The sequence below is a fragment of the Lagenorhynchus albirostris genome, chromosome 3 (genome assembly GCF_949774975.1).
Source record: "Lagenorhynchus albirostris chromosome 3, mLagAlb1.1, whole genome shotgun sequence".
In the NCBI taxonomy this organism is placed as follows: domain Eukaryota; kingdom Metazoa; phylum Chordata; class Mammalia; order Artiodactyla; family Delphinidae; genus Lagenorhynchus; species Lagenorhynchus albirostris.
In genome coordinates, this window is record NC_083097.1 from 117,106,730 (window position 1) to 117,130,072 (window position 23,343).

The window sequence follows — 23,343 nt, forward strand, 5'->3', positions numbered from 1 at the left end:
TCCCTGGGAATTAGGGTCAGCCCAGTGGGCTGCCAGTCTGATCCCAAGGTTGTGCAGGACTGGGCTCTAGGTAAAGGCACCTGATGAGAAACACTCCTGGGAACAGAAACCCTTCACAAATTTATGCCCTTCTGGGATCTTTAGTAATTCCAAGCACAAATCACTGCTTACCTGGTTGAAGGGGAAGTGCCTTGGAGAATCCCTGTCCTAGACCAGAAGAGTTTAGTGCCCTTCAACACACTGAAAGTTTGCCAAGGCCCAGGGTGGGATCGCTGGCCTCCAAATCACTCCATCCCCACCCTTTTCTTCCTCTTGGCTCATTGCCAGCACTTTGGTCTGGTACTCATCAGCAAAGGTCACCAGTTCTTTCTGGCTGGATCCATAGCTGCCACTGCCTGCCCTGAGCTAAGACCTGTGGGCTTACAAGAGCCAAGAAGAGCTAGATGGCTACTTTAGCCATTGCCTTTGGTTACTTTCACCTTGACAGGGCAAGAGCTTTTTGAGGAAGCCAGCTTTATGCACGGCGCCTAGGAGGCTGAAATTGGGCACTGTCTGCAATAGCACCTAGAATGGCTAATTTCAGACAGTAAGTGACATCCTGATGTCATGGCTGTAGGCAGCAGTCACAATTAGGAAAAAGGTCACAGAGACCCACCTGGCTCAGATGAAGGTACCTAGAGGGTCATTAAGATCAAGACCTTCTGGGGGTTGACTGCCAATTTAAAATAAGTTTCTGCAAGAACCACCAAGCCTTGTGGAAGTAACCAAGATCCAGACAGGAGCACATGCTCCTCATCTGCCCCACCATACACAGTGCTCTCATCTTTGCGGAACCTTTGGTAACCGGGATGTCCAGAACGTCAACTGTTGTGCCCATTTTTCCTTCTCAGCAACTCCTTGCCAGCTCTGAGCACTGCTGGCCCAGTCCCGCTGAGGGTCTGTAGCCAAACGGTAGGAACGGGTGGGGCGCTGTTGCTTTGGCCACGAGGATGTTCAGCATGGAGGGCTGCAGCTTAATAAGTGTGTGCGCGTACTGCCTGCTGTCTACGACCCCCGCAGGTCAAATTCTCGCGGCGTGGGCTTTTGTCGCTTACTGACCAAACTGGCTGTCGCTTGTCTTGGTCTTTCACCAAACCATGAACGACTGGCGTCCCGCTCTTCTCTCCCGAAGGCAGGCAGGCAGGCAGTCGTCCTTTACTGATTGCGGGAGACACTACCAAACTGTCAGCACCGCTCAGGAAAAGGGGAAAGAACTTAAACGCAGTTCTCGACTTTACGTGAAGTGACCAAGGAGGGGACTGATGGATGCGCCGTCTATCTGACACAGGAACCTCCTCCGCTGCAACACTGGGAAGTAGCTGGATTAGGAGGCCGGGCTCCTCGGGTCGGTGCCTCCCACCAGCTGAGTCAGGCCCCGCCTTTTCCGGGTTACGGAGAACGCCTTGACGCCACTTCCTGCCTGGCCCCCTACCCCGGAAGCGGTGCCCTGGGCCACCCCTCCCGCCGAGTGACTGGTTCTTGGGTTTACCTACCAATTGCTGCGCGGCTCGGGTCCTCTGGTTCATGGACCGCACATGTGAGGAGAGGCCCGCAGAGGATGGGAGAGACGAGGAGGACCCCGACTCCACGGAAGCCCCAGCCCGGATCCGGGACACTCCGGAAGATATCGTGCTGGACGCTCCGGCCAGTGGACTGGCGTTCCATCCGGCCCGCGATCTCCTGGCGGCTGGGGACGTGGACGGGGACGTGTTCGTGTAAGTGCGGGGCAGAGATGGGGGCGTGGTGGGTGTGGGGCTGCTCGGTCTGGAAGCTCTGCAGCGATGGAGCTGGGATGAGGAGAGAAGGTTACAGGGAGACTAAGTTTACAAGACTCAGTCTTGTCCAATTCGTTTAATAACATTCGCCTTTAAGCAAGTTACCACACAAATCTATTGAAAGAACTGAGAGACAAAGTGGCTGGAAAGTCGTGACGGAGCCCGGACAGGCAGGCGTTCAGGACACTGTTATTTCCCACCGAAATATTGTATTGATCCTGAAACAGAATCAACTGGGCCCCCTGCTTTCGCTTCTTGCCCATTTTAATTGATCTTTCAAAAACACAAATCCAACCACCTCACTTCCTTGATTAAAACCCTTCAATAGTTTACCTTTGCTTTTAGAATTAAATTGAGATTCCTTAATCCGGCTTTCAGGGCTTTGACCATCTGGCCCTTGCTCACTTTATTTTCTGTTTTCTGTGCTTATTCATCGTTACATTTTTAATGTACCTTGAAGCCTCAGCTCCTTTGCACATGTTATTCCTTCTTCCTGGAATTTCCCTCACTTGCACCTATTGTCCCAGAGTCCCCAGCATCTCTTCACTCTTCAAACATGCCTCAGACTAAATTAGATTACCTGTTAAATGCTGCCTTGGCACCAGATACCTTTTCCTCATAAACTACATAATGGTGTGTAATCATACAGCCGTTTGCATAATTATTTGAACACTGTCTCCTCCACTAAAAAAATGTTTTTTAAACTTTTTTGACCTCGCCCCACAGTAAAAATAGCTTTTATATTATGTGTGATGCACTCTAATATTTTCTGGTTTATTTTATTCTGTTGTTATTGCGGGCACACACAGAAAATGCTGATTGCAGCTCAGTAATGGGTCATGACTAGAGTCTGAAAAACAATGTTCTGGAGTGTAATCTGTAGTCTCTTTAGTTCTCCATTTTATCTCCTGCTTCTAGCCCAGGGTTAGTGCTCAATACACGTTTGATTTTGAATAAAAGATGTAGGCTAGAAGCAGTGAAAAGCCATTGAAGGCCTTAACCAGGAGAGTTGTGCTATCAGATTTACTTAATGAATTTAAACCCCAAACCCCTCATTAGCTGCAATGGCCTTGGGCAAGTTAATTTCTGATTTTCATCTTTGAAAATGGGAACAGTAGAGAATTCTCTGGTGGTCCCATGGTTAGGACTCCACGCTTTCACTGCCAGGGCCCCAGGAACTAAGATCCCGCAAGCCCTGTGGTTCTGAGGAAGGAGGGAGGGATGGAGGGAAAGAAGGAGGGAGGAAAGAAGGAAGGGAGGGAGGGAGGGAGGGAGAAAGGGAGAGAGAGAGAAAAAGAGAGAGGGAGAGGGAGAGGGAGAGGGAGAGGGGGGCTTCCCTGGTGGCACAGTGGTTAAGAGTCTGCCTACCAATGCAGGGGACATGGGTTCGAGCCCTGGCCCAGGAAGATCCCACATGCCATGGAGCAACTAAGCCCATGCGCCACAACTACTGAGCCTGCGCTCTAGAGCCCGCGAGCCACAACTACTGAAGCCCACATGCCTAGAGCCCGTGCTCCCCAACAATAGAAGCCACTGCAATGAGAAGCCCGCGCACCGCACCGAAGAATAGCCCCTGCTTGCCGCAGCTAGAGAAAGCCGCGCACAGCAACAAAGACCCAATGCAGCCAAAGATAAATAAAATAAATAAATTTATATTTAAAAAAAAGAGAGGGAGGGAGGGAGAGAGAGAGAGAAAGGCAGGTAGACAGGCAGGGAAGGCAAGGCGGGAAGGAAGGATAAAAGAAAATGGGAACCATAATACATACCTTGCAGAGAGGTTTACTACTTTTATCCATGTTTACAGTGCCAGACACTTGGGAGTCACCCTGGACTTTTCTTCACACACACCCCTGGCTTCTGTTTGTCTCCTCTTCTCTACCTTCAGCCACTGCCTTCTGGAGGCCTCAAACTTCTCCCATGACCATTCCAGAGAGGTTCCTTTTTCCAAAAGGATTCAATTCAGACTTCTGCCTGGCCTACATGGTTGTCTCAAGCCTAGTCCAGCCCATCTTACTAGATTCAGCTATACCTCTCTCTTCCCACTTGAACTCTCCTCATTCCTCGTGGGAGAGACATCAGCATCTGCCTCCAGTATCTGCCCTTTGTTCTCTGCCAGGTGAACTACTTATTCTTCATGATCCAACTCACATGTCATCACCTTAGTTAGCTTTCCAGGGCTCTCTTCCCTTCCAAAGTATTCATTCAATCTGTGTTTATTAAGCAGCTTTTTCATGCTAGGCACTGGGACAGAACAAACAATAAGTAGACCCAGTTCTGCCTGCCTGGAACTCAACTAGCAAGTAAGCACTTATTCATTCAGCCCTTTTTGAAGATCTGCTGAGGCAGACACTAGGGATAATCTCTGACAGGTACTTGCCTCAAAGCTGAGCTTACAGGCTGGTGCCTCTCTGCTCTACCTCCCTTGTCATCCTTCCGCCACACGTGTTCACAATGTGCCGTAATTTTTTTTTTTTTTTGGCTGCGTTGGGTCATCGTTGCTGCACGCGGGCTTTTCTCTGGTTGTGGCGAGCAGGGGCTACTCTTCGTTGTGGTGTGCAGGCTTCTCATTGCGGTGGTTTTTCTTGTTGGGAGCATGGGCTCTAGGCGCGTGGGCTTCAGTAGTTGTGGCTCGCAGGCTTAGTAGCTGTGGTGCACGGGCTTAGTTGTTCCGCAGCATGTGGGATCTTCCCAGACCAGGGCTCGAACCCGTGTCCCCTGCATTGGCAGGCAGATCCTTAACCACTGCGCCACCAGGGAAGCCCAATGTGCCGTAATTAATTGTGGCTTTCTTTAGCTCCTATAGACCTGGAGTGTAATATCCCTGTCTTACTCATCTTTACATTTCCAGCTTCTGGGCTGTTCTGTCATCAACTATTTTTGGACCTCCAGAGTGATTCAGACCTAATCTTTCCCCAGGTTATGGCTTTCAAAGATGATGAAGAGGGGTGGGGTGAGGTCACAAAAATGTACATTGAATGAAAAAAAGACCTCACATTTGAAGCTCATTGAAGATGGGAAAATGGAGGACTTCCCTCGTGGTCCAGTGGGTAAGACTCCACGCTCCCAATGCAGGGGGCCAGGTTCAGTCCCTAGTCGGGGAACCAGATTCCGCATGCATGCCGCAACGAAGATCCTGTGTGCCGCAACTAAGACCCAGCACAGACAAAATAAATAAATAAATATTAAAGAAAATAATAATATAAATACCTATTCATTTAAAAAAAAAGAAAATGGGATGGTAAGCTCCTTGGGCTTGGAGGTGTACAAGCAGGAACTCCTAGGTAGGTGGAAGTTTGGCTAGTTGGTCTCTATACTCCCAGGTGAGGTCTGGAGTCATTCACTCTTCTTCCATTCTCCCCAGCTTTTCCTACTCCTGCCAAGAGGGAGAAACCAAGGAGCACTGGTCCTCAGGTCACCACCTCAAGTCCTGCCGAGCCGTTGTCTTCTCTGAAGATGGGCAGAGTGAGTATTAGGAAAGGCAGCCAGCAGTGTGGTGGTGGGAAGGGAGCAATGAATAGCACCATGACCTGGGCATTTCCCCCTCCCTCCCCACAGAACTTGTTACTGTGTCCAAGGACAAAGCCATCCATTTTCTAGATGTGGAGCTGGGACGACTGCAAAGACGCATTTCCAAGGCTCACAGGTAAGGGGAAGCCAACTGTGTGTTGAGCCAAAGGGTAAGGATTGATTGGTACATCCCTACTGGGACAAAGGTGCTCGAAGAAGTTCTGTATCTGTGTCTCTAGTGCCCCCATCAACAGCCTGCTGCTGGTGGATGAGAATGTTCTGGCAACTGGGGATGACACAGGTGGCATCCGCCTCTGGGACCAGCGGAAGGAGGGCCCCTTAATGGATATGCGGCAGCATGAGGAGTACATTGCTGACATGGCTCTGGACCCAGCCAAGAAGCTGCTGCTGACAGCCAGGTACAGCCTCAAAGCTGCATCCCCTCCCTTCCCTGTGTTAAATGTTTCCCTTGGTGGGTACCTCCAGCCAAGCCTGCTGCTTTGCTCTCTCTACAGCGGAGATGGCTGCCTTGGTGTCTTCAACATCAGACGACGCCGGTTCGAGTTGCTCTCTGAGCCTCAGTCTGGAGACCTGACCTCTGTCACACTTATGAAAGTACAGCTGGGTGGGGCGGGATGGGGGTGTGCGATAGGGACTTGGTTTGATGTGGCTCCACAACATGGTTTGCCCTGTTTCCCTGCAGTGTGGGAAGAAGGTGGCCTGTGGCTCCAGTGAAGGTACCATCTACCTCTTCAACTGGGATGGCTTTGGGGCCACAAGTGACCGCTTTGCCCTGAGAGCTGAGTCCATTGACTGCATGGTTCCAGTCACTGAGAGTCTGCTGTGTACCGGCTCCACTGATGGAGTCATCAGGTGAGAGAAGCCGGATGGCCCTCCAGTCATAGGAAGGGCAGACCTAACCGGCCCATACCAACACTTTTCTTTCTCTCCAGGGCTGTCAACATCCTGCCAAACCGAGTGGTGGGCAGTGTGGGCCAACATGCCGGGGAACCTGTGGAGAAGCTAGCCCTCTCCCACTGTGGCCGCTTCCTGGCCAGCAGTGGCCATGACCAGCGCCTCAAGTTTTGGAATATGGCCCAGCTGCGGGCTTTGGTGGTGGATGACTACCGCCGGCGCAAGAAAAAGGGAGGGCCACTACGGGCGCTGAGCAGCAAGGCCTGGAGCACGGATGACTTCTTTGCAGGACTGAGGGAGGAGGGAGAGGACGCCACAGCTCAGGAGGAGGAGGAGACTGAGGATGACAGTGACTGAGGGAATGAGCTGAATCTCAGGATGGGTTCTCAGCGGACAAGAGTCTTGCTTTCTGGGCTGGATCCCTAGAGAGGCTGGGAATTTAAAATATCCTATTGTGCACAAGAAGATGCTCAGGATCGGCACACTGATGTGGGGAAGTACTTGCCCTGTAGCAGCTGCTCACTCCACCACTGTAAGACAAGCCCACAGCTGGCGCAAGACAGCACAGACACAGGTGTAAACCAACCAGGGGTTTAATATAAATACAACCAGCATAGAAAAACTCAAAACTACGCATACACCAAAACCAGAATGCCAAGTGGTTGGGGCAAAGGCAGATTTCTGACCCTTTGGCTCAGCCAGCCCCCAAATAAAAACATCAACAAAGACAAATCAAGAAAATAAGAAGCAAAGATTCATGCTAAGCTGTGGGAGGAGAGAGGGGTGTGTGTGCGACTGTGTGTCAGAGAACAACCCTGGGGTCAGGTTAAACCCCAGGCTGGGAGGGAGAAGGGAAGCTCCCTCACCACAACTTAGCCAAACTTGAGCTGCCCCGAGGTGCTGTGGGCGGGCCCTGCCTCAGCTGGGAGGCTGTGTCAGGCCTAGGGCAGGGCCCATGCTCCTCCCCTTCTTGGGATCAGATAGCAGCTGCCCAGGCCTGCTGGGCCAGGGACTGACACAGGCTCTGCCTACTCATTCAGGCTGCCTGGGGAGAGGATTAGGTCACTGCTGAACCATGGTACCTCCTGCCTCAGCCGCAGCAGACCGCTGGAGGCTGGCCCCAGACTCAGTGCCTCCAGCAGCCTTGCAGACACAGCATCCTTGGCCACCTCATGCCCATCCTGCCCACTGGGGGCCAGCACAACCCAAATGAGGCCACTGAAAGGCACTGGATGCCCAGGGATCACCACCTGGTACCAGAATCGGTGCCAGCCAGAACTTGTGCCCAAACACTTGGTGAGGAACAGTGGGCTGCCCAACTTCATCCGTTGGCATAGCAGCTGCAGGGCAGCCCGAGCCCCTTGGGACTCCAGCCCCTTGTCCCTGGCCAGGGCTACTTGGCTGCCCTCTGGCTGTAGGCACTGTAGAGACGGACACTTGAGCTGCTGGCGGAGTCGCTGCTTCAGGTCTGGCTTAAGCCACTCCACGGCCACCTGTTCTCCACAGAGGCGTGACTGCCCTGCAGGAAAAAGGCAGAGACAGGGCGGGGTCTAAGCCCTGGGCCCAAGCACCGGAGTCCTCTGGAGTCACACAAGCCTGTTTAATTTGTAGCCTCCCCATTTCCTGGTGTGACACCAGGCAAGTTAAATAACTTCTCTAGGCTTCTTTGTGTTTACTTACAAAGGGAGTGCAATAACTGCTACCTTCTAAGTTTCCTTGGAGTACTGGCTGATTGCAGGCTTTGTCTACCTCATAACCATCAGAATAGCTAACCTTTACCATGAATACTTGCCAAAAACTACAGAATGTGCTAAATGCTGCTTAATTCTCAGCTTCAGGAAGCAGGTTCTACAGTGGATAAAAGGTAGGCTCAGTTGGATTGCCTTGGGCAAGTAAATTTTTCTTAAAACAGTCTCCTATCTAAAGAGGGACAATGTTTTATGTTTCACTGCAATGTTGAGGGTTAAGTCAGGAGATAGTGCATGTGAAGTGTGAAGTTTAGGTGAGTGGTAGCTGGTAGCACCGGTGGAAATTTAAAAACGTGAGGTCAGATAGTCTGTCTCAAACTCAAGTGTGTTTGACCCTAAGGTCTCGCGACTTTAACCCGCTATGCTGATCTACGCTGACGTGTTGAAGTAAAGTGCCGGGTAGAACGCGTTTCGCCCCAACCAGCGGCCCCCCGCAGTCTCCACCCCTACCTTCCACCAGGGCCTTTTTGGCCATGGCCGCGGCGCGGTGCGAGCTGAACTTGAGCAGTGCGATCTGCGCGGGCGCCGGCCCAGGGCTGGGCAACAGCAGCGCCTCCTGCAGGCCGGGCCCCAGCGGCTGCAGCGCGAGCAGCAGCGCTTGGCGGCTCAGGCCCGGCGGCAAGCCGTCCACACTCAGCTCGCACTTCTCGGTGCTGCGGCACACGAGCAGCGGGCAGGACGGCCGCAGCGGGTGGTTGTGCAGCGTGGCGATGGCGGCCTGGGCGCCGCGTCGCGAGCTGTAGCGGGCGTAAGCGAAGCCGCGGTTCAGGCCGCTGAAGGTCATCATCAGGCGGAACTCGTAGAGGCGGCCCACGCGCTGGAACAGTGGGATCAGCTGGTGCTCGTACACATCCTGGGGCAGCCGCCCGATAAACACTTCTGACCCGGCCGGCGGCGGGCTGCCCACCCATCCTGGGGGAAGGGGGTGGGGAGGGGCACCGTCAACCACCCGGACGGTTCCGGGGTCGAGGTCCAGGAACCGAGCGCAGGAGGGAGTATGTGTGCAAACGTCTGTGAAATGGTTACAACACCCGTACGCCCCGGGTCGTTGGCGTAACTGGGTGACTGAGCTACCAACGGGGCTGGCACCTTAAGACTGGCTCCCTTCCTCGAGGGGGCGGGTGGGTGGGAAGCCACAGACAATGAGTTTCATCAGCTGGGGGGGCGGGTAACAGGGTAGTTATAAGTTTCTGACTGTGGAGCCTCGGCGTAGGCCCCTCCCTCCCCCGAACGCGGCGGCTCGTGGCCGTCGAGGCTGCCTTAGCCCTCCCGTAGGCGTAGGGCTGGGACTACCGTACCTGGGGGTGGCCCGCCATACTTCCTCTGCCCGTTCACCTGCACCAGGCGGATGCCCGTCTCCCTGACCCACGCCTCCAGCGCCGCCTTGTTCTCCGGATTCACCCTCTCACACCACAGCTGACGGGGAAAAGGGCAGGTTGGAACGCCTTATCGCCGCGTCCACCCCCACCTCGCCTGTTATGTCCAGGGCTCACCGACCCCCTGATAGGCAAACACTTACCTCACACTCCCGCTTGGACTGCATTGCTCTCCCACTGGCTCCCTCGTACCCCCTTTATAAACTCCTCCCAATCTGCCCCTCTGGAAGCTTCCCTACTCCTCCACCCCCAAAGCTCTCATTGGCTCTGAGAACGACCCCGCCCACCAAGGGGGTGGGGGTATCCGCCGCACGTGCGCCGCGGGAACCTCAGACCCTCAGGTGAAAGCTAGAGACCCTAGTGGGTGGGTCTGCGGGCAGCCCCACCTCCTAAAACACTGCTCGCAAACCTGCAGGATGGAGGCTGGAGGCGAGAACGTCAGGGGCGCCCTTCCCTTGCGGAATAGCCCGTGGGAGCTACTGTAAGTGTCTCTCCCCATTTTCCACCGCGGAAGTGGTCGCAGTGGGAGGCCCAGGCTCTAATAGGGAAGGCAGGGCTAGGCAGTAGTGACACAGGCAGGCTCCAGTGGTTGAGGCATTTTATTGGACCTTCCGCGGCGGCTGGTTGTGGGAAGCGTTCCCTCCACCTAGTTGTAGGGCCCTGCCGAGGAAACCATCTTGGGCCCGTTCCCCGTGGCCCACCCATTTTTGGGTGGCCATTTTTGCCAGTGATTACCAATAAAATAATCATAATAAAAATAAAAAAGTGGGCTTCCCTGGTGGCGCAGTGGTTGAGAGTCCGCCTGCCGATGCAGGGGACACAGGTTTGTGCCCTGGTCCGGGAAGATCCCACATGCCGCGGAGCGGCTGGGCCCGTGAGCCATGGCCGTTGAGCCTGCGCGTCCGGAGCCTGTGCTCCACCGCAACGGGAGAGGCCACAACAGTGAGAGGCCCGCGTGCCGCAAAAAAAAATTAAAAAAGTCTCTGTTATGACCACTCTTCAGGTCTTCCTGTTGGGAAGGAAACGTGCAAAGCTGCTGAAGTACATATGCAGAGTTTTGTCTTAGCCTTAAATAGTGCCAGTCCCACTTTCCTCTGATAGTTCAACTCAGCAGATGCAAAGGGGCTGGCTTGTTTTCCTTCTGATTTCCTCCACGAGGTCTTCTCTTCGGACGTCCACCTGGCCAGGATGGAGGAACAAGGTGGTATGAGCATCTTGTGTTCCACTGCTCTCTGAGCACCCATGCCTTCCTCTAGTCATCAGGCCTGGCTCAGCTGGGCGCAGGAACCCAATCAAACACCTCAGGGGAGACAGCGCTTCTTGGGGGAGGTGGAGAGACACAGGGTATGTGTGGGGATGGAGATTTTACCCTACCATGACCATAGTAACATATTACCCCCTTAAGTCCTTTAGGACTGGGCGTTAATATGAATGCCAGGCTTTTGCTTAGGTCTTGAATGGGCCTTGGCCTTGGTCTAGCTTATGTACAGTAACTTTCGGCCTTGGTCTGCCGAAATGGCATATATTCCCCATCCCTCAGCCTTCCTGTCCACCTACTTACCTCTTCCCTGCTGGCCACCGAGCGGAGCTTGATGACCCCGTCCTTGAGCTCTTGCTCACCAATGATGGCCACCAGTGGGATGCCTGCCTCCTCACAGTACTGCAGCTGGTTCAGTAACTTGGGGTTCTTCTTGTAGAGCAGCTCTGCCTGCAGGGGACCAGGGAAGGAGATGAAGGCTGTCTTTTGCAGTCCTCTGGGACAATCTCCTTGGGGCTCAAGTTGGCACCTTTCTCTGACCTTCACCCCAAGAAGCCACAGTAATGGCAGGGCCACTATGGATAAGCTTTTATTTCGTTTGTGTCCAGCACTCCCAAATTTGCTGCCACCCTGGGGCTTGCCTCCTCTACCTTGATCCCAGCATCCCATAACTCTGAGATGAGCTTCAGTCTCTCCTCCAGCAGCTTCTTCTGTGCAGATGCCACAAGCACCTGTGTTTCTGTGGTCCGTACCTTCTCCTTCACGGCCTAGGGAAGAAGCAGTTAAGAAAGAACTGGGCTACCCTTTACAACACCTTCAAAGAGCAAACAGAGCAGGCTCTTGTCAGGAGTCTGAGACCAGGCCCAACTCCACCAGGGCAGGCTAGTCTTCTCATCTAGCAATTGGGCAAAAAGTAGCTCTTAGAAGAATAAGAAATGAACTGACTGGCTTGTACATATGACTTGCCAGAATTAATAATGGAGGGCAAAGGTAGCTTATGTACAGTAACTTCAAGCTTATCTCCATCTAGAACCTTATGCATCATAAGTGATATTCTGAGCTCACCCAGGCAATCCAATCACCCCTGGCAGTCCTAGTTCCCACAAGGAGACTGTGTCTCTTATGCGTCAGCCATAGGGCACGACTTGGGTGGGGGTGTGGATGGAGGGGAGAAAGAATGCTGCTGCTGTCTCTTTTTCTGGAAAACTATTCCCATTGTTCTTAAAACATAAGATGCCTACTGGAACTGTGACCTCAATTGGAAAACACCAGCGGGTTCCACTCTAGAGAAAAGGGTGGGAGCAGTGGGAAGGTTACTGCCAGAGCATTACCCGAGGGATGAAAGGCAACCAGCCACTTAAGAGCAGTAGCAACAAAGGTGGGCTTGAGGCCAAGAAGGGCTTCCTTCATATTACTCTAGGTGCTAGAGAGTCAGGATAACCATCTGAGGGATCCCACAGCCTCAGATACACGCTTCCCACTTAGAGACAATATCGCAGAGTGGTTGGGAGCAAGACTTTGGAGTTGGACTGCCTGCATCCGAATTCTGACTCTGCCACTTAAACCTCGGGCAAATTATTTTATCTATAATCTTCAGTTCCCTTGCCTGAGAAATGTAAATAATGAAAGTAGCTACCCTCAGAGGGCTGTTTAAGAGTTTTATTAGACAATGTGTGAAAAGCACTAAGCACAGTGCCTAGCACAGAGTAGTAAAGTATTAAGTGTTCTGTATTATGAGGAAGATCCAGGTCTTTGGATATACTGGCCTAGATTCCTGACAGCTCTGAAGGAAGTAGGGAGCAAAGGATTTTGTGAAGAAAGAATGATCAAAGATCCATCAAGCTGGCCTATAATGGGGTGGGAGTCTGAAGGACAGCAACAGTCTTCTCTCCATTTCTTTGCAAAGATGCAACTTGCCCAATGCAGTACTAATTGCCCCCTTAGAGATCAAAGAAGATAGCTCAGGTGCCACCATCTGCCCAGAATGTCTTCCACCCAGCCCCAAGACATACCTCCAGCCTCTGCTCCACGATGGAGAAGATCCGCTCTACCCCAATGCTGAGCCCCACGCATGGCACCTTGCGCCCTTTGGGATCAAACATGCCCACCAGCCCATCATAGCGCCCTCCAGCCGCCACACTGCCCACACCCAGGGGCTCTTCCCCTGCCTGGGCTGGGGGCTGTAGCAGCACCGCCTCAAAGATCACCCCGGTGTAGTAGTCCAGCCCTCGAGCTAGGCTCAGGTCGAAGGAGATCTGGAGGGATAAGAACATGGTCAGCAGCAGATGAGGATCAAAGGCCTCCAGCCCCGGAGCTCAGCTAAGGCTCCCATCCCAACCTGACTCACCTTGTCAGCAATGCCAAACAAGGTCAGATACTCAAAGAGCAGCTTCAGGTCTCCCAGGCCCTCCAAGGCCTGCTTGTTTTGGGACAATTTAGGATCCTGGAGCAGCTGTTCCACCAGGGATACCCCACCTGGGGAGACAGATTCGTGAGCCAGACTGACAAGAAGAAAAAGATAAGGGCTTTACCTTTTCCTCTGGATTACACATGTATGCATGTGTGCATACACACGCATGCATTCCCTTTCCCTCTGTCTCCAGTGCGCGTGCGCGTGCGCACACACACGGAGGAGTTTGGCTTTCGCTTGAGGGCAGTGGGATGGCTGCCGGGGAGGCAGGGTTTGTTTCTCACCATGCTGCTGGACGTAGTCCCCAATGCGGTCAGCCACCTCAGGTGCCAGGCCCTTCTCTCCCACCATCTCACTCTTTACTTCCTCCCAGGACACCTGAGCAGACAGATACCAGTCAGGGAACCCTGGGCAGCTTCCCCAGTGCAGAGCAAGTGTGAGCCCTTCTCAGGGTGTGGTCTTAAGCAGAAGCTGCCCGTCAACCTATATCCTGGGGCTAATCTTCCTCTGTGGGCATAGAAGCAGGGCCCTCTCTCTCCTAATCTTTTCCATTTCTCAGGGCAGGGTGGGATCTGGGAAAAGAAGAGTCAGGTGTTTGGGTCATTACCTTGTCCAGCTTGTCCACTGAGGAGCAGATGGTGCGGAACTTGTTGTCAGGAACACCACAGACGGCAAACGTCCCATCTAGGATGCGCCGATCATTCACCTGCAGCGACCCAAGGCATAGTGAGAAGAGGATCTCCTTACATGACCCTCGATAGCCTTGGACACTTAGGCTACTGGTTCCTCTGCACAAGGACCTTCTCCTGTGAGAGGCCAGGCCCAGCTTTGTCCTCCCAGCCCCATTCAGCTCTGACCTTGACCAGGAAGTCGCCTATCTGGAGTGAACTCAGGATCTCACACATTATCTTCAGGCACTCTGCATCAGGAATCATGGGGTCAAACTGCCCAGCAATGTCAAAATCCTGTAGGGAGAGGGCTAGCTAGAGGTCCTCAGGGGTTTAACCTTGAGGGAGGACTCCTGGGAGCTCTGCTTTCTATGAAGGAGGCCTCTTTGCACTCATGCGCAGACCACATTCTTCATTCTCCGTCTGACTGTCAGCCCAGAGCAAAACCCCAGTATTCCTGGGTCTCTTACCAGTCCTGGTTTTCTTCCCATCCACAGGGCTATTCCTTCATTATCTCACTCATCTATTTTTCCTTATTTCCTTCCACTGTTGTGGGAGCAATTATACGGCCTTAGTCCTTTATTCATTCAGAAGCTGTGCCACCAGTCTGTGCGACAGTACCTCAAACCCAGTTTCCTCATCCTTTGCTCTGATCCTATCACTGTGGTTTAATATAAAAAGCCCTGGACCAAGAGTTCTAGTCCTAACTTTGCCTTTCTTATCCCTATGATCTCTTCATCTTGCTGAGCCTCAAGTTTCCTCAGATAAAATGAGGAGCATAATCCCTGTCCTGTATATGAAAATACTAAAGAAATCTTAGGGTTAGCATTATCTGGGGCATCTAGATTTTTCAGGACACCATAAGTACTCAATAGATTCTACTGGCTCAAGGGAGGGCCTCCTTACCCATCCTGCCCCCATACTCACACACTGGTAGAATTCCCGATATCGGCCTCGGGTCATGGCTGGGTTATCCCGCCGATACACTTTTGCTATGTGGTAGCGTTTAATGTTGGTCACTTTATTCATTGCCAAATACCGAGCAAAAGGAACCTGATGACAAAGAGTTAAGGGGAAAGCCCCACCTTTCAGAGTCTGGAAGTTGATTATCATCACCAACAGAAGCTGGGGTCTAACCGCACCCTGTGTGGGTAAAACCACCATCTGTAAGATTAACAGCATTTCTGAACATCAGCAAGAATCAACTTTGTTACCATACAGGGCAGCTGAAGTCTCATAAAATATTAAGGCTCTTTTGTTTTTGGGCCATGCTGAGCACAGCATGGGGGTGGGCAGATTGGCCAGGGAGCAGAAAAAGGGGCCCAAGTAGGGATCTCTAAGCAGATAATTCTCTGACATAGCTTGGAGATAAAGGAAACGTGCTGTTGGTCAATTAGGGAGAACTCTGTCCACCAGCCAGGGCAAGGGAGACATATTCTGAATCCAGGGGATTGTTGGCAGAGTCAGAACTGGACCCTGACATAAAGCTGAGGTCTCACTCAGGATTCAGAAGCCTTCAAAGGCTAGCTATGCTCTGTTTAGCCAAAGCCCAGCTCCTGGTTTAGAGAAATAACTTCCCTGACTGCAAGATGCATTATATTTGATCCCACCTATGTCTAGCTGCCCCCAAACCTGAGGCTAGAAAAAGCCCCAGCCCAGTAAGGGCCAATACATCCAAAGTTTAAAAAGATACAGTGAGGTCATAGCGAAGAGACAGCAGCTCCCCACCTTGGTCCTTCAGGTCATAGATAAGCTTAGAGTCTTCCCCATACTTTCCAGTCAGTGTTTCCTGGAGAAAACATAAAGAAATGTGACCATAATGATAAATATAACAATTTGAAAGGAATTTTTAAAAACAAAAACCCACCATTCTAACTATGACTGATTTCAACTTATCTACATTTCCTCTGTTCTCTCTCCCAATGTTTCCTTATTTGATGTAGTTATAATCAAGGAGATACCAATTTGGTTTTCTGCTTATCACATTTCCATTTTGTGACAGAGCTGAAGTATTATTTTTAAAAGCTGCATTGGGAGTTCCCTGGCGGTCTAGTGGTTAGGACTGCGCACTCACTGCCGAGGGCCTGGGTTCAATCCCCGGTTGGGGAACTATGATCCTGCAAGCTGTGTGGCATGGCCAAAAAAAAAAAAAAGCTGCATAATATTCTAGTGAGAAGAAGCTATTTCCTTCCTTCCTAGTGTTACACTGATAGATGTTTAGGTTATTCCTATTGAAAAAAAATTCCATAGCATTTCAATAAATATATTTGGGTACACAGTTTTTTGTTTTGAATATTTTTTTGGAGTATAAATGCCTAGGAGTGGGTCATTAGATCAACAAAGGTAAATGTTTTTATGACGGCCTGAGATTTGAACACTGTCAAAAGCCAAAACTGAGAGTCCTTGCCCTGTGATGTCTTCAACAAGATAACATATTTCACTACCAGACTGGCAAAATTCAAAAAACCTGAGAATTCCCAGTGTGTAGAAAATAGAAATACTCATACAATGGTTGGTGTTATGGCCAGAGAATACAGTGGTTGGTATTATGGCCTGAATTGTGTCCCCTCGAAATTCATATATTGAAGCCCTATTCCCTGCACCCACCTGGCCCCCGTAACCTCAGATTGTGACTCTATTCGGAGACAGGGTCTTTAAAGAAGTAATTAAGGTAAAACGAGGTCATTAGGATGAGTCTTAATCCAATATAACTCATGTCCTTATAAAAAGAGGAAATTTGGACACAGAGGAGGGAAGATGATGTGAAGACATAGGGAAAAGACACCATCTAAAAGCCAGTGAGAGAGGCCATAAGCAGATCCTTCCCTCATGACCCTCAGAAGAAACCAACCCTGCTGACAGCTTATCTTGGACTTCTAGCCTCCAGACAATAAATTTCTGTTCTTTAAGACACCCAGTCTATGGTATTTTGATATGGGAACACTAGCAAACTAATATAGTTGGTAGAAATAGGAATGAGTACAACCATTTGACCCAGAAATTCTACTTCTGTGAATTTACCCTGCAGATAAATGCCCACTAGTACCAGACATTGTTCTAAGCCCTGTGTATACATCAGTGAACAAAGGCAGTCCATGCCCTCATGGATCTTCTATAGTAATGAAAAGAGACAGGCAGTACATTAATGCAAGGGAACAAATTAACATAACTTTTGATAGTGATAGCTTCTTTAACGGAAATAAAATAGGTCAATGTGATAGACAAGGGCTGCTTTAGACCAGGCAGTTGGAGAGGAGTATTTGAGGAATGGCATTTTAGTTGAATCTGAAATCAAAATCTGTTATGTCTAATTTACTCTGGAATTAAAGTCATGCAGAGAGCTAGAGAAAAAGGAAGTTCAGCAAGAGGGAAGAGCAAGAACAAAGGCTCGAAGATAGAAACATATTTAGTATGTTCCAGGAATAGAAAAAGACCATGGTAGCACAGTGGGCAAGGAGAAGAAGCGCATGAGATGAGGTGGGAAATGTAGGCAGTTGCCACATCATGTAGGGCCTTGTAAGCCTGAGTAAAGAGTTTGGATTTTATTATAAATGCATTGGGAGTTACTGGGTTTTAAGCAGGGAGGGATGCAAAGAACTGTTTTTTAATAGCAAAGAACTAGAAACAACCTCAGGGTCCATCAATAGGGGACTGGTTGCATATTTATTCTTTATATGTTCGATTTACATGTATCTAGGAAACATCTCAAGTACAGGTGCCATGGAATTCAATGTAGCCAGGAGCCATAACAACTTCCACCCCTGAGAAGGGCTCTCTTTTGGATGCTGCCGGCCACAACCAAGGTAAATAAAAAGCAGGGCCTCTTTCTCTATGACAGTCCTGTCCCCCTTCTCATGGAGAAAATACCAATCTTTGTCTGCAACAAGAGAGAGACCTTTGGGCCTCACTCTCTTGCCATCCTCTTTGTTGTTTGTATACCCATTATTCCACCAGGCAATTTCTCCTCATCCACCCCTCACCTTTAGTTCAAACACGGGTGTATCAATTACTTCTGCACCGTGGCGCTTGAAACAGCTGATGATTACATCAAACACCTTCTCCCGAACTGCCATCTGCCGGGGACTGTAGTCTCTTGTGCCCTTGGAGTCAAAATCAGCCAGAGAACCAGGGATGGGGTTTAAAAACAAAGAACAGTAAGGTCTAGAAATATAAAAGCATGACTTCAATGATGGTGAATGAAAACCCTGCCCCAAACTTAGGTTTTCCTACAGGTCACTGAGTTGTAAAACAAGTACAAACAATTCCCTATTAATTACCACACCCATTGCTCTCACCCTTCTAAATTCCAACCCCTTTTTAGCTTGGTTCTATCTTCTAGAATTCTTGGAACTCTGTTCTCTGAGAAATTTTCCTAAACTCATTTTCTGGGAAACAGAACATTCCCCTGCCTAATAGAAAACATCTACCTGATGACAGGCATATAACCAACTCAAACTGGCTTAATGAATCGAATTCCAAATTTTACAAGTAATGTTCTCTCCCAACATACCTTAAAAGGAAATCCTAATAAATACTATTTTTTCTTTCTTTCTTTCTTTTTTTTTTTTTTGGCGGTACGCGGGCCTCTCACTGTCGTGGCCTCTCCCATTGCGGAGCACAGGCTCCAGATGTGCAGGTTCAGTGGCCATGGCTCACGGGCCCAGCCACTCCGCAGCATGTGGGATCTTCCCGGACCGGGGCACGAACCCGTGTCCCCTACATCGGCAGGCGGACTCTCAACCACTGCGCCACCAGGGAAGCCCTCTTTTTTTTTAAAAAAATTTGTTTATTTTTGGCTGCATTGGGTCTTCGTTGCTGCACGCGGGCTTTCTCTAGTTGTGGCGAGCAGGGGCTACTCTTCGTTGCGGTGCACTGGCTTCTCATTGTGGTGGCTTCTCTTGTTGTAGAGCACGGGCTCTAGGTGCGTGGGCTTCAGTAGTTGTAGCACACGGGCTCAGTAGTTGTGGCTCGCGGGCTCTAGAGCATAGACTCAGTAGTTGTGGCATGCAGGCTTAGTTGCTCCGCAGCATGTAGGATCTTCCTAGACCAGGGCTCAAACCCGTGTCCCCTGCTTTGGCAGGCGGATTCTTAACCACTGCACCACCAGGGAAGTCTCCACTATTTTTTTCTTTAATTTTTTTCTGATAGCCCTATGACAAGGGCTAAGTTAATGAATTTGAATGTGTTGAGAAGTTAAGTCATTACTTAAGGCCATTCAGCTGGTTCCTGGCAGTCGGTACTAGAACTCTGTTCTTCCAGGTCAGAGCTTCTAGTATGGGCTTTTATATGCTACTCACAAGTAGGACCTCTTTGGTCTCAGGACCCCTTTACACTCTTACTATTTACTAAGGACCCCAAAGTGGATTATACCTATCAATATTTATCGTATTATAAATTAAAACTGCAAACATTTAAAAATATTAATTCACTTAACAAAAAGAAAATCCATTACATGTTAACATAAATAACATTTTAGGAAAAATGTAACTACTTTCCAAAACAAAAACATCTGGTGAGAAGAGTGGCACTGATTTACATTTTTGCAAATCTTTAATGCCTGGGTTAATAGAAGACAGCTGAATTTTCATATATGCTTTTTGCATTCAATTCTGTTGTGATATGTTGTTCTGGTTGAATATATAAAGAAAATCTAGCCTTACAGAGATGTGTAATTGTAAAAGGAGGAATATTTTTAATAAACTTTTCAGCTAATTATAGATATTCTTCTTAAACTACACCAAAATCCAGAGGGAGAGCTTCTTAAGGATTGGTTTGCAATGTGGAATCTGAAAGTACATCAATGAACTTTTCACATTGTTACATTAAAATCTATTATAAGGTACCCAGAATTCACAGAGACAGAAAGTAGAACGATGGTTACCAAGGGCTGAAGGGAGGGTAGAATGGGGTGTTACTGTTTAATGGGTAAAGAATTTCAGTTTGGTATGATGAAAAAGTTATGGGGGATGAATAGTGGTTATGGTTGCACAGCAATATGAATGTACTTAATGCCACTGAACTGTACACCTAAAAATGGTTGAAATGGCAAATTTTATGTTATGTATATTTTAGTACAATTTAAAAAATATCTGTTACTCTATCTTGTACTTTGGATATTCTACGCAGGCACAATTTTATAACATCATGCATTGGTCATTTAGAAAATATTTGTTCTTTGATAACAGTTACACAGATCTTCCAAATGTTGATATGCCTCAGTATACAATATCAAAAAACCGTTATTTGTTCATGTCACCATAGATCTCATCAGGAAAGTCTTCAAGTATTGAGAACCTGTCAAGCTCATGGTGGAAAATACAAGTTCTAACATTGACTTGAACACTTGAATTTTATCACTGGCAACAAATACTGTTGAATGTTTTCCTTGAGGTGACAAGGCTCACTTTGTTCAGTTTTGTGAAAATGTCTGCCAAATATCCAAATCTTTAACACAATAGTTTATCTTTCAGTTTTTCTTTCAAATAAAAAAGGTTTTCCATGAAAAAAGTAGCTAGTTCAGCCTACAGTTCACACATGGCACAGCATTTTTCCTACTTTGGAATGCAGCAGAAGTGCTTTATCTGTGCTTTCCATTTCATCATACAGAGTATTAAAAAACAGTGTACTCAAGGGTCGATATTCAATAAAATTAATAATTTTTACTGTTTTATCAAGGACATTCTTAAGTGAAACTGAATCTTTTTTTTTTTACTGTGAGTTCACGAAAGTAAAGAACATAATGGTTATTAGTACAGCTCAGTGCCAACATCTTAATTTGTGCTAAGACACGAGCAGTTCTACACACCAGTGCTTTTGCACCTTCATCGCAAACGAAGTGAAAAAGGCAAATAACATTATGAAAATAATTTTGACCAGGAAGGTCCCTTGAAAAAGTCCTTTCCCCATAATACTGAGTTTTCTGTTAATTATGAATCACATGTCAAGAAATGTATTTCAACAAACTAATTGGATATTAACTCTCCAGTATATTCTCATTTTCTTGTTTTTTTAAAAACATCTTTATTGGAGTATAATTGCTTTACAGTGTTGTGTTAGTTTCTGCTGTATCTCATTTTCTTTTAACATTAAATTATGGAAATTTTCCAACACACATTATAGAGAATAGAACACTGGACCACCCCACCCTGTGTTTATTACCTACCTTCAACAACTATCAACATCTGCTATTCTTATTTTATCTAAGCCCCAATATTTTTTTTTCCTGCAGTATTTTAAGGTAATCCCAGATATCATATACTCCATAAATATTTCAGTATAATTGTCTAACATATAAGGATTAAAAAACAAAACACTACAATACCTTCCTTACAACCAATACAACTTAACAGCAGCCCTTTACCTAGTGCCCAAGTACTTGGTTGATATGTCTCATGTCTATTTAATCTGCAACAGTTTCCTTTCCTTTTTTTTTTAAAAAAAAATGTCCTTTATTTGTTGAGGAAACTGAGTCATTTTTCTGAAAGAATTTTTCTCATTCTAGATTTGGTTAACTGTATATTCAATGTGGTCATTTAACATGTTCCTCCATTTCCCATATTTCCAGTAAACTGGTAGTTAGGTAAACTGGTAGTTAAGTCTGAAGACTGATTAGATTCAGGTACAATTCTTCTTGGCAAGAATACTTCATAGGTGGTGCTGTGTACTTCTTATTGCATCACATCAAGAGGAATATAATGTCTGGTTGTCCTACTTTTAGTGAAGCTAAGATTGATCATTGGGTTTAGCTGAGGTCAGCCTGATCTATCATAAATCCCCATTAATCTTTTCACCCAATAGTTTGAATAACTATTGATGGTCACTGCCTTGGGGTTTTACACCATCTCTTTAACTTTTTTTTTTTTTTTTTTTTTTTTTGCAGTACGCGGGCCTCTCACTGTTGTGGCCTCTCCCGTTGTGGAGCACAGGCTCCGGACACGCAGGCTCAGCGGCCATGGCTCACGGGCCCAGTCACTCCGCGGCATGTGGGATCTTCCCGGACCAGGGCATGAACTCATGTCCCCTGCATTGGCAGGCGGACTCTCAACCACTGAGCCACCAGGGAAGCCCCTCTTTAACCTTTGAAATGAGTTATATGTAGAAAGGAATAGCTCAATGATTTTAGGAGCCCAAAGAATTACTCTTAAACGGCGACATCTCAACATAAGGAAGACAGATCATCTCCCCTCTACTTTGGAATTAAATTTCACATACATTCATTGAATACCTATTTAGTCCCAGACTCTCAGGTTAAATAAACCATGTGAATAATGAAAAGTCAGCAATAAATGCAATAACAGATATACTTATGAAGTGCCAAGGGAACCCAGATGATAGGTAAATAGTTCAGTTTATAGAACTTACAGAAAGTGGCATCTGAACTGAAATCATGGTGGTTGAGCTAGGAATCTCCAACTTCATTCCATTGTACTCTCCTTCTCTATTTGGTTCTAGTCATAAAGGTCTTTTTATAGTTCCTGGAAACTACCAAGGTTCTTTCTCACTTCAGGATTTCCATACCCTACCTGGACTTATCTTCCTCACACTCTTCACCTGGCTGTCTTCCACTCATCTATTAGGTCAGCTAGTCTATCACTTCTTCAGACTTCCCAGTTCTCCCTTATTTTTCTCAGAGCATCCTTTTTACTTCTTTACATCACTTAACACAATTTGTAGTTACATATCCATGTGTGGGATTATTTCTCCTAAGTCTGTTTCCTTCAGTAGAATGTAAGCTCCCTGAGGGCAGGCTATATTGTTCACCATGGTACACTCACTGCTTTGTACAGTGCTAGGCACACAGTAAGCACTCAGTAAATATTTACTGAATGAAAGAAGGAGTAGCAGTAGCAGGTAGACTCCCCTAAGCACCCAGCTGGCCTAGCTTCTGCCATCACTTTGCCATCCCAGAATGACTCAGAGTCCAATCCAGCCTGGTGCCTACAACCAACTGTTGTTTCCTCTGCAGGATTTCAGATCCTCCTCAATGACCTGATTCAGAGAAGCAGGCATATATGCGTCCTTGTGAGTGGAATTAGGGACCCTCTCAGAGGCTCCCTAAAGGAATATTTACCTTGGGGGTTTTGAGCACAAACTTCTGTTTCCCTTCATCAGGGCCCAGTTGTGTCTTCAGTTTCAGTAGTTTTGCCACCTCCTCCTCGATCTGTGGAGGGAAAGTAGGCGCTGGGCTACCACATCTGCCACCCCCTCCCTCTTCCGTCATTCATTCAGTATCCCTCCCTCAGCAGGATGTGGGGCATATCTCTCTCCCAAGCCTAGCTTTGCTTCTCTCGGGTCCTACCGCAGCTACCTCCCCACCCAGCCCGTCCTCCTACCTACAAGTCCAGTCCTTTCTTCCACATCCCCATCCTCTGTGCAGACCACTCCCCGCTCTGTTCTCCCAGGCCTTCCTTTGTCCCCTCTCCTGCCTCCTGGGTCGTACCTGCTCAGCGCTGGCCTTCTGCTGCTTAAGGGCCCGCACGCGCTCTCCCTGAAGTCGCACCAGATCCTCCAGCGTCGCACGATCAGCCATACTGGTTACCAACTGGAGCTGACTACTGTCTAGATAGGTTGTGTGGGCCACAGCTTCAGCTTGGATGACTTCCGGCTATCGAGTCGAGGGCCCGCACGCCTAGAAAGCCACCACTCAG

General features: G+C 48.5%; 3 protein-coding genes across 3 annotated transcripts; 1 reads left to right on the forward strand and 2 right to left on the reverse strand.

Annotated features, from left to right (window-relative positions):
• Window positions 1-1,457: 1,457 nt before the first annotated feature.
• WDR55 (WD repeat domain 55) lies at window positions 1,458-6,999 on the forward strand. The gene is made up of 7 exons (XM_060143778.1): window positions 1,458-1,754; window positions 5,176-5,276; window positions 5,370-5,457; window positions 5,561-5,740; window positions 5,837-5,936; window positions 6,025-6,194; window positions 6,275-6,999. Exons 1-7 carry the CDS (start codon window positions 1,564-1,566, stop codon window positions 6,591-6,593), a joined length of 1,149 nt encoding a protein of 382 aa, XP_059999761.1. The 5' UTR covers window positions 1,458-1,563; the 3' UTR covers window positions 6,594-6,999.
• DND1 (DND microRNA-mediated repression inhibitor 1) lies at window positions 6,814-9,869 on the reverse strand. Its single transcript, XM_060143779.1, is given in 5 exon segments — window positions 6,814-7,366; window positions 7,369-7,755; window positions 8,435-8,896; window positions 9,283-9,400; window positions 9,504-9,869. Coding segments are annotated over 5 exon segments (1,059 nt in total). The 5' UTR covers window positions 9,528-9,869; the 3' UTR covers window positions 6,814-7,298.
• A 72-nt stretch (window positions 9,870-9,941) lies between these two features.
• Window positions 9,942-23,290, reverse strand: HARS1 (histidyl-tRNA synthetase 1). Its single transcript, XM_060143777.1, has 13 exons — window positions 23,136-23,290; window positions 22,767-22,856; window positions 17,677-17,796; window positions 15,390-15,485; window positions 14,624-14,749; window positions 13,886-13,993; window positions 13,636-13,734; window positions 13,313-13,406; window positions 12,966-13,093; window positions 12,631-12,873; window positions 11,269-11,385; window positions 10,922-11,068; window positions 9,942-10,539 (listed from the first exon to the last, which is right to left on the reverse strand). Exons 1-13 carry the CDS (start codon window positions 23,223-23,225, stop codon window positions 10,468-10,470), a joined length of 1,530 nt encoding a protein of 509 aa, XP_059999760.1. The 5' UTR covers window positions 23,226-23,290; the 3' UTR covers window positions 9,942-10,467.
• Between the last annotated feature and the right edge of the window lie 53 nt (window positions 23,291-23,343).

What these genes read in the sequence shown, in the direction of transcription:
- WDR55 (XM_060143778.1), top strand. Translation starts at nt 1,564, where the DNA reads ATGGACCGCACATGTGAGGAGAGGCCCGCAGAGGATGGGAGAGACGAG. An exon ending in AAGCTGCTGCTGACAGCCAG is followed by an intron (nt 5,741 to 5,836) that starts GTACAGCCTCAA and finishes CTCTCTCTACAG; the next exon opens with CGGAGATGGCTGCCTTGGTG. An exon ending in CCTCTGTCACACTTATGAAA is followed by an intron (nt 5,937 to 6,024) that starts GTACAGCTGGGT and finishes GTTTCCCTGCAG; the next exon opens with TGTGGGAAGAAGGTGGCCTG.
- HARS1 (XM_060143777.1), bottom strand. Translation starts at nt 23,225, where the DNA reads ATGGCTGATCGTGCGACGCTGGAGGATCTGGTGCGACTTCAGGGAGAG. An exon ending in TTGTGCTCAAAACCCCCAAG is followed by an intron (nt 17,797 to 22,766) that starts GTAAATATTCCT and finishes TTTGACTCCAAG; the next exon opens with GGCACAAGAGACTACAGTCC. An exon ending in TAGGCGACTTCCTGGTCAAG is followed by an intron (nt 13,735 to 13,885) that starts GTCAGAGCTGAA and finishes GGGTCGCTGCAG; the next exon opens with GTGAATGATCGGCGCATCCT.